The sequence below is a fragment of the Engraulis encrasicolus genome, chromosome 5 (assembly GCF_034702125.1).
Source record: "Engraulis encrasicolus isolate BLACKSEA-1 chromosome 5, IST_EnEncr_1.0, whole genome shotgun sequence".
Taxonomy (NCBI): Eukaryota; Metazoa; Chordata; class Actinopteri; order Clupeiformes; family Engraulidae; genus Engraulis; species Engraulis encrasicolus.
This window is the reverse complement of record NC_085861.1, coordinates 48,590,782-48,601,062: the sequence shown is the minus strand read 5'-3', so window position 1 is coordinate 48,601,062 and position 10,281 is coordinate 48,590,782. Positions and strand designations below refer to the sequence as shown.

At 45.2% G+C, this 10,281-nt stretch overlaps 1 protein-coding gene across 2 annotated transcripts; it reads right to left on the bottom strand.

Moving 5' to 3' along the window:
- Positions 1–765: 765 nt before the first annotated feature.
- Positions 766–9,713, bottom strand: coq3 (coenzyme Q3 methyltransferase). Of its 2 annotated transcripts, none has more exons than XM_063198297.1 (6): positions 9,470–9,713; positions 9,123–9,278; positions 5,526–5,625; positions 3,699–3,974; positions 2,394–2,553; positions 766–1,490 (listed from the first exon to the last, which is right to left on the bottom strand). In XM_063198297.1, the coding sequence occupies exons 1-6, from the start codon at positions 9,643–9,645 to the stop codon at positions 1,303–1,305; spliced, it is 1,056 nt and encodes a 351-aa protein (XP_063054367.1). In that variant the 5' UTR covers positions 9,646–9,713; the 3' UTR covers positions 766–1,302. The 2 variants fall into 2 exon arrangements, with proteins under 2 accessions (XP_063054367.1, XP_063054368.1); XM_063198298.1 differs by having other exon boundaries at positions 9,123–9,275; positions 9,470–9,712.
- Positions 9,714–10,281: the final 568 nt, after the last annotated feature.

Below are 10,281 nucleotides of genomic sequence, written 5' to 3'. Positions count from 1 at the left end.
TGCATATTCCAATGGACAAAGCAGCTTTAAGTGACACCTGAGCGATTGACATTGAAATCCCTCAAATTGTGTAATAATCGTCTTGTTTGTCTATTGTTCTGTAATTAGCTTACGCAGCATCCTTATCCAAGAGCGTGCTTACATTATTCCTCGCTGTCCTCTGAATGTTTACATCTCATGGGGAATAAGAATATGACAACACGCAAGTGTTTGGTTGGCATTAGTTATAGCATAAGTTATAACACACTTTGTTCTTCATGTGACTCTGGTAAAAGTTAGACCATATTTAATAACCAACTGAAATCAAAATGTAAGAAATTCTAAAGGGCGTACAAACTAATTTCTCCACCTGTATGTGTTATGCACGACTGAAGTTTATTCATGTGCCCACTGCATTTGTATAATCAATGACTGCTACTTAACATAGCATTATATTGTACACAAGTAGGAACATTACCACGTTCATATTCAATTGCATATACACCTACGTATCCGGGGTGCGATTTGTCAGAAAACCAGAATGGGGGATGTGTCTCAGATTTTAAACAATATCAATGGAATTACATTTAACAGTGATGAAAATCATGTAGAAAAAGTGGCGATATCAAAACCAGAAGAGGGGACAATCCCCCCACCCCACCCCCCCTACAAATCGCACCCTGTACGTATCTACACTACACAACAAGCTAAATGTTGAAAATCATTAGTATTATGATGTCGATCTTCAGCTAAGGCTTGATTAAGGCATCACGAACACAATTTCAATGGCAAACAATAATAGTTTATTTTTGGACAAGATATATTTTTCCGTGGTGACATTTTTGCTTTCTATGCCATGTACACAGTCACGTCAAGCTTTGGAACTACTACGAGTCTCTGAGTCATGGTGGACACACACACACACACACACACACACACACACACACACACACACACACACACACACACACACACACACACACACACACACACACACACACACACACACACACACACACACACACACACGTCTCGTTGAAACAGATATGAGGATTTGTGTAGATATATTATATGTGCCAGAAGCATTTGTCACTGAAATCTCCAAGCGAACACACACGCACCCAAGCAGCAACCCACAGACTGAGTCACACACACACACACACACTCACACTCACAGGGACAGGCACACACACAGGCGCACACACACAGGCGCACACACACACACACACACACACACACACACACACACACACACACACACACTCACACTCACAGGGACAGGCACACACACACACCAGCCTTCACTCCCTTCTTTCCTCCTCCTCAGACAGCGGCTGCTCGTGTCAGCGTCTCCTGCTCCATCTCCTGGCTCTCGGCCCGGTTGCGGCCCGGCTCCTCGCTGCGCTTGGTGGCGTGCAGGGCGTAGTTCATGGGGGTGCTCTGGGTCCAGCTCCAGAAGCCGCTCAGGGGGTTGAACATCATGCCCCGGATGGACTCCACCTGGAACCCACCTGGAAAACAACATGGCGCACGGCACAGGGGCTTTCAGTGGGTTCTCTTTCTACTATGCCAGGGCTATTCAATTAGAATTTCATCAGGGCCACGTTTCAAAATCAAGAGCTTAAGTCACATTTTCAGCCATCACTAACATGGAAATGACACTTCACCTCAGTAGTCTACAAACAATTTTACATAGGTTCCTCAAACCTAAAGCCTAACTATATTTAATGTAAATGTACAAAACAAGCTGGATATTCACAAGAAAATCGTGTGTTTTAGTGCAGTATCAAAACTGAAATATACTGCTGCAGTTGGGTGCCATGCCTGGGCCTCATGTGAACTGCATCTGGGCCACATGTGGCCCTCTGGTCGCCAATTGAATAGCCCTGTACCATGCAGACTCTCGTCCTCCTTTGCTCACTTGCCTCCTTGTGGCCTTGCAAGGAGTTTTATGTATTCAATTTTTACATCAATATGAGTGAACTATGTTTCCTTGTATTTTCTCTCCAGTACCAGTATACTCAGGTTATATTACATGTTCTGTTACTGCACAAGGTTTTGTGAGAGCCCGCACACCTCGAAGGCTTCTTTTTCAGCAGGTGCAGCTTTTTTCAGTTTTCAGTCATCAGCTTTCACAAGGAATAGTGCAACACTGCTTCTTCCCGGTTCACCACTTTTTATTTTTCTTGGTGCAACTGCACTAGAAAATCGTAATACTAAAACACTTTTAAAAAAATCATTATTAATCAGGAATTATTTGCCCATGAATTACAAATCCCATTTTGGAAACATTTGTTGAACAATGACAAAATACGTCAGAGCCACATTTACACTCAAGCATTCAAAAACAGTATATAGAAGAGATACAGTTTATGAATGGTCAAGATGAAATATAGTAGATGCAATGCACTCACTGGACTCCAGGAGGCGCTCCAGGTCCACAGGGCTGATGAACTTCTCCCAGTCGTGTGTGCCACTGGGCACAATGCGGAGCAGCTGCTCAGCTGCGACTATGCCCAGCGCATAGGACAGGTTGGTCTTGTTGATGGTGGTTATGAAAAGGGAGCCCCCTGGCTGTGGGAGGGAAGAAAGGCACAAACACCCATCACATTTGATTAAAAAACATACTGTATAATGGCACAAGTAGACCAGACACGACTTGCGCAACACTGCCGACGGAAATAATGGACTTTGTATTCAGTTGCTGGCGATATGGACGACTAGAGGCGATTTGAGTGACAGTTCGTAGATGGACTTCTGCGAATACTATGCAAATGAGCTATGATGCGATTCGGCAACAGCCGCCTCAGCCAATTGGAATGTTGGAAGGCTTGCATTCTGCTTTAGCGGGCATACTTTGCCAATTCTGTCGCTCATGTTGCTCTTGCTACACAGTCCAATGCTGTATGTATGCTAGAGGCAGGCTACATCTTTTCCCACATATGCAAAACCAACCATGTAGGGCCTACACTGTTGTTTTGGCATATGTGGAAACAGTCACAGCCTGGAGTACAGATTGGGTACCAACACTGCCAACAGGCTAGTTATGTGACTGAATAATTACCTGACCTTTGAGACTAAATTTGTGAGCAGTTTGGGGAGGGTGTTATTTTTTGGGTTTGTGGTGAAAAGAGCAGGAGAGGGTTTACAGATGGAGCTGAGGAGGGCAGAGAGAAACCAAGCGGTCTTAACTTTTAAAAGAAAGAGATTAGTGAGATTTAGCCTTCTGGCTTTCACTGATTGTGTGTTTGCCCGCTTCAACACTGACCCACAAGATTAAAGACATCTGCCTGCCTGATACTGCATGTGTGGACGTGACCCACATCACACACACACAAGCAAACGCATGCACGCACAAACTCGTATAAAGAAAATATATCTAGGCATGGGGTGCGTTCCAATATGCGACCTTGTGTCCTCCACTTGTGCTTGTGGCCTCGTACCAGAAAGTAATATGTCGTAATGACATCATTGACAAAAGCACTTATATTTCAATATCTTGCAAAATCTCAATTGTAAAGTCGTTTTCTCATTTGAAAACTGGATGGTGAATGAAGAATAGTCCCCCAAAAATTGTTGTGGCTAGACTGACAGCAGAGAAACTTAATTGTTTTCTCCACGAAGGCGGGGCACCAGCAAAACGTGAGGCCACAAGCACAAATGGAAGACGCAAGGTCGCATATTGGAATGCACCCCTGGTCACAGTCCTGTCCCCTCACCTTTAGCACTTGGTGGCAGCAGGCAGCGAAGATGTCCAGGTCGGCGAGATGCTCCACCACCTCAGAGGCCACCACCGCGTCGAACCCCTCCGTCACGCTGCCACCACCTCCGTCGCCGTCCTCCCCCTCCGACTGAGCCAGCTCCTCCAGGGTACAGGCCCGGTAGTGCACGCGGCCCCGCAGCTCGGGGTCGTGCGAGGTGTGGAGCTCGGCGGTGCGAATGCTGTCCTCCACTGGGTCGATGCCCAGCACCTCTGCTCCCAATCTGCCCAGCGGCTGGAGTGGAGAGGATTAGGGGGAGGAGGAGGAGGAGGAGTTTGAGAAGGAGGAGGAGGAGGAGGAGGAGAAGACATGGTGGTGGGAGACAATAGAGGAGGAAGATGAGAAACAATGGGACAAAGAGATTGAGAGAAAGAAATGATACCGTTACCAAAAAGAGAAATAAAAAAATAAAAAAGACAAACTAATCAAATAGACAAAGGGCAATGTGCTATGTACCTGCCCTCTACAATAGAGGTTTATGACATATTGCAGATTCCACTGCCAGGGGGAAAATCCCACAGGTTTGTAATAAAACACAAATCACTATGTTTCTTCCCAGGTGTGTTTCAGTGGTTAAAATCCATTCCTTCCAGTAGGTGCAGTGTGCCTCATCTCCTCTGCCTCCCTCTGCTGGCCATGATAGGGAACATCCAACAGGCAAGGGCAAAGTAATAGAGGCTGGTGTGCATTGGTATTTTACACTGAGTGATGTAATTCTACAAGACATCTCTCTGCTTCCATCCACACACAAAACATGCAAGGCATGACATCCGTGTATGTGTATCGCATGTGTACTGTATGTGTATGCATTTGTGTGATAAAACGATCTGACATGATGACAATCACCCAGTTGTTCTACTCGGTTTTCATATTGCATCAATTTCAGACACATTATTGCCTCCAAAACAAAAATATCAAAGAAACCTCAAAGAACATGGAGTAAAAAAAAAAGAAAAAAGATAAAAAAGAAAAAAATGGGCTGTCCTCTCCATCAAACAATAACCAGTTAAGTCACATGCTACATTAAAATACTGTGTGGCATTCGTTGCCATGTCACGTCATCATGGGTAAAATGAATATGATATATCTTAGGACACTGCATCAAAGAAAAAAAACACCCAGCAAATAGTGCAGCTAGAAAATAGAGGGGAATATTTCACGGGATAGATTACAATGGCAGAAACTAGACTAAGCAAGATGACGAGGGTGTCTTAAAAATCCCTCACCGAGTGTGCCACATATGCAACTTTACAATTTTAAAAAACATTCTCACACACACTCACACAATGTACACTTACACAAAGACAAGCACAGAGCCACACACAACCACAGACTTACAGAATGCATACACACATTGAATTAGGGGTGTAAATCACAGCGGTACGGTATTGATTTCTTAAAGCAGGGATTTGATTATTTTCGATACTTAAGAATTCCCCATGATACGATGCGATTCAATTTTATTTTTTCCAATTACTTTATCCACTACTATTATGTTTTATGGAGCTAGGGCATTGGACAGGGGCCAGCGATTCGATTATTTTCGATGCGCAAGAATGCCCCACGATACGATGCGATTCCATTAAATCGTCGGCCAATACATCCATATATTTTCGATTAATATTTACAATCCTAGCATTGATTCAATCGCAGATAAGCACAAAGCTACACACTAGTAGAATACACCACACAAAACCACACACTAATGGAACACACACACACACAGAGACACACACACAGACACACACACACACAGCCCTACAACATCCCTGTCTTCATAATTACCTCAGTGAGCAGGCCTCCTCCACATCCCACATCCAGAATCCTGAGTCCGGCCAGAGGCCTTCCGGGCACACCGCTGCCATGGACACTCAACAGATTATCCCTGTTTGCACACACACACACACACACACACACACACACACACACACACACACACACACACACACACACACACACACACACACACACACACACACACACACACACACACACACACACACACACACACACGGGGGTCAAAGTGTTAAATTGAGGTCACACCACGGCCATGCCAACCATCCCCCTGAAGGGAATTTAGCCCTCTGGACCCCGTCAAGTGTAATCTGGGACAGTGGGCTTTCTGCACGACACGAGACAAAGGCAACCTAATGAGCTTACAGACAATAGTGCCGCAGATGATGTGTGTGTGTGTGTGTGTGTGTGTGTGTGTGTGTGTGTATGTGGACCCTTCAATAATGTGCGGAGCGACAGCTTCTGTGTGTGTGTGTGTGTGTCTGTGTGTTTGAGTATGAGTGAGTGTGAGTGTGTGGTTCATTGGCATAAGGGTCGTGACCTCAGGTCCCCTCCTTGCCCCCCACATCAGCAACACCTTCCTGGCCGTGTTGCCAGATTGGGTGGTTACCCGTCCAATTGGGCTGCTTGGGATGGCCGTCTGCGAGTAAAAACGGGAAAAATTGGCCATTTGACGTTTTTTTTTCTGCCTTTTTATGCCCATAGAAATCAATGAAATTTGTTGAAATTGGGCGGAATTTTGCGCATTTTGGCAGTTTTAGAGAACCTTTTGGGCGGGATTTGATCAGACGCATCTGGCAACACTGCTTCCTGGCATCCTGAGCAGAGCTGCCACCACCACCCCCTGTGGACATGGAGACCTCACCTCACCTACACCCTCAATCCTGTCATAGGGGCCCAATCTGCGGGCAGCATTTCACTGTGGACGATGGTTACTCTTCCTCTTAAATGGGTCCATCCACACCCAGGCACCGTACCACACGCCTGGCAAGCCATATGCTTTCCCCACTATTTCACCCTCAGGTGCTGAGCGCATGTGCTGGACTTCAACCCCCCCCCCATCAAGTCCTTCGCCGCTCACTTGTCGCTAGGTCATACTCCTACGTGTCCATGTAGACGAGCAAAGCAAGCGTGCAAGCTAGCACAGAGACGGAGACGGGAGGTCTGACACCCTGAGGTGATCGAGGCACGATTTGTCGTGCATGACGTACTGAGAGAGACCATATAGGCTACAATTACCTTTACAATCATTGGTACAGACGGAGAAAAGCACAGCGCCGCAGCTCAGCACAACCCCTCTCATTCAATCAATCAGGGCTGAGGGCCTCAAGACACGACTGATTAGAGAGTGACGCGTGCCACTCCACATTTCACCGGTCCCACCGAAAGGCCTCCACCAGAACCTATTCAAGATGGGGGTGATGGGTGATGTACAGCAGGGCTGAGAACACACAGCATTTTGTATGCTAATGTTAATAACCAGCCACAGCGCTCATGTCTCTCCTCATTTAAACGAGCCCCGCAGGCACAGAGGGGGCGCATCCTCCTCACACACCACCGCACACAACAAACGTACTCCGAGCTGCCCCCGCACGCACCCCACAAACATGCTCACAACATGCGCAGCCCCCCACCCCACCCCTTCCTGTTGTCATAGTAACCATATGCAGAGAGGGTGTCTTATTATGGTCTGAATTTGTAACCTAAAAGGAATGAAGCTTGAAGCAGAGCCAATCAGAATGCCCATGAGCAATTACACTTGCACCCAGTCAGACATGATGTGATGGAATCTCCTGTCACTTGTCATGTCTCCATGGCATGCTGTTCTCAGTTTCACATTATTATCATTGTTATTTTTTACTTATTCTGTGTCACTAGGCGGCAATATTGCTCAATACCCAGCATCCATGCAGAAATTAACAGTGGCCTGAGGCAAAGTTTAAGTTAACATATGGGAAGGAGACGTGACGCCTTGTTTTTTCGTAACATTGGTTAAAAACCTACAAAACTGTTATTTTTAATATATTATTAACTTGATATTAAGATATGTGAATGTGAAAAAAAATCAAGACAGTAATATAAACTACAAGTTCCATTTCGTAACAGAAATTGCCTCCTGTGGGGTGACATGGCAGCTGCAAGGCCAACTACAAGGGTCTTAAAGACTGGCTCCTAACCAGTCAGTACCTCAGTTATTGGAGAGTGCTGTGGAAGTTTAAGGTGACTCTTCATCTCTTAATATATCTATATATTGCAATGTTTCTGTCACACAATGTTTAGGTTCATTTTATGGTGTCCTGTGGTGTGACTGCTCTTATAGAAGGGGGAAAACGTTTTTATGAATGAAAACACATATTAAGACTAAACACAATAGTTAGCATTATCTCAGAGGTCAGTCATGTATACATTACAAAGGGATTAAAATGGCCACAATGCAGTGAATTTCCTGTGGTGTGACTTCATGTCATGCGGTGTGACATGCTTATGCAATGTGTTACTCAATCCTTACTTGTTTTTCATGCATCATGCAAGGATATAAGGATACCAGGAGATTTATTTGTCACATTCACACAATTATTACAAGTAATACAGTGAAACCATGCAGTGAAATCATAGTAATCTGCCTGTACAATGCATAGGCGTGTGGGGGTGGGGGTGCGGGTGGGTAGTAGTGTGTGTGTGGGGTGGGGGTTAAAGGAACAATAGTACAAAGAGCATGGGGGATATGTTTGTGCAGAATATTAATAATTGTATTGTATCTTACAGAAATGTCACACCAAGGATGTCACACCGCAGGCCACATTTTCCCAAAAATTAGGCAAAATTCCACGGACCACTATGAGCTTTAGTTTTTTCTATTTTTTTCCCCCCAATTTTTCCCATCATTTTTTTTTCAGGAATTAGAAAAACTTATTTTTTTGCGTTACGCCCTTAAACGTCAACCACCCATATATAAAATACATAGGCCTACAGCACGTAAAAAAATACTGCTGTGAGAAGTCTCTCAACTTGTGCAAGATCAGCAGAATTTATGAATATAATACAGTATGACCAAATAGCCATCTGATCATGGGTGAGCGGTTAGGGCGTCAGACTTGCATCTCAGAGGTTGCCGGCTGGACTCCCGACCCGCCAGGTTGGTGGAGGAGTAATCAACCAGTGCTCTCCCCCATCCTCCTCCATGACTGAGGTACCCTGAGCATGGTACCGTCCCACCGCACTGCTCCCCATGGGGCGCCACTGAGGGCTGCCCCCTTGCACGGGTGAGGCATAAATGCAATTTCGTCGTGTGCAGTGTTCACTTGTGTGCTGTGGAGTGCTGTGTCACAATGACAATGGGAGTTGGAGTTTCCCGATGGGCTTTCACCAAGGAGGTCTACATAAGCTTTCACATCTGATGCAAAAGTCTAGCCACGATTCTGCAGAAGCATGACTGCAAAAGCACACCCCACCCCAGGCCAATGTGGTGTTTTGGCAAAGCATAGCCATATTACCTCCAGAATGTCAAGTAAGCAGCATAGAAACAAATGGAAAAATATCACCCTCCCAGGCCAGGCGCACATGGACAAGACCTCGTCTGAGTCTCACCTGATAAAAGGCACTCGGAGGTCGTTCATGGAGTGCAGCGCCGCAAACGCCCCTTGCAGATCCCACCACTTGTCGGCCAGGGACTGAAACTTCCTAGCCTCCTCCGGGTCTAACGTGGTGTGGGAAGCCTGGCGGACACTGCCAGCGTGAAGCCTGCTGAATCAGTTCGAACGACACCATTGCATTCATGTATTACATTGCGTACTGTCACAATTTGAACCTATTTTGAATAGCTAATGCAGCTGTAATAACCATGCCATCTATCGCAGGACATTATACAGCTTAAGTGTTAGGTGATTGTCACTGTCTACCGTGCTTTTGAAGGGGTAACAAGAGAATTTACTGACTTGTCGGGGGGTTGACGTTGTAGAAGCTGGTGCCTCTGGTGTTTACATACAGTCCAACTGGATAACACACGCCTTGCAATCTCTGGGGCTGTCGCTCCTTTGGCATTTATTGCACGAAGCGTCTTGATCTCCGTGCAAAACCCATAGAACAGCCGTCCACACTTCCTCGAATACATTTCCGATAGTTGTATATTAGCCGTACATTTGTGTGATATATAACGACAGTTTCGAGAGGATTCAATGTGACCCAGAAGTGTTCCCGACAATCTTGCACGGGTGGAAACGGCTAACATTAGCCTATAGTTCCTACTGCTGGAATCACACGCAGTAGGTACAGAGAGGAAATAAGATCTTTCCTCTCTGGTGTATTATTATGCCTCCTTATTAGTAGGCCTACATACTTAGATTGAGTCTGTACTACGCACGTTATGCAGATTGATCTTGATATGGGGTTTCTTTGAACATTTCATATACATTTTTCATATACATTTAAAACGGTTTGCATCACTCGTGAGTAACCAGCATCCTTTTTATTATTCTATCTATAAAGCAATGTGCTGTTGCTCTGATTTTCATCTGAAATGCCACTGCTATAAGGCATGCCGTGCATATCCTATTAGGAGCCATATGGTGGATTGTTAAAAAAAAAAAAAAAAAAAAACTTAAACTTTTTAACTGCATTCGTTTTCCTTAGCCTCTCTTTTCATCTGAAATGCCACTACTACAAGACATGCAGTGTATATCCCATAAGGGCCCATATGGTGGAATGCATGAAATTAATTTTTTAACTGCATTCAATAACTTAACTATCA

What these genes read in the sequence shown, in the direction of transcription:
- coq3 (XM_063198297.1), bottom strand. Translation starts at nt 9,645, where the DNA reads ATGTATTCGAGGAAGTGTGGACGGCTGTTCTATGGGTTTTGCACGGAG. An exon ending in CAACGTCAACCCCCCGACAA is followed by an intron (nt 9,279 to 9,469) that starts GTCAGTAAATTC and finishes GAACTGATTCAG; the next exon opens with CAGGCTTCACGCTGGCAGTG. An exon ending in GCTGCCACCAAGTGCTAAAG is followed by an intron (nt 2,554 to 3,698) that starts GTGAGGGGACAG and finishes TCCCTCCCACAG; the next exon opens with CCAGGGGGCTCCCTTTTCAT.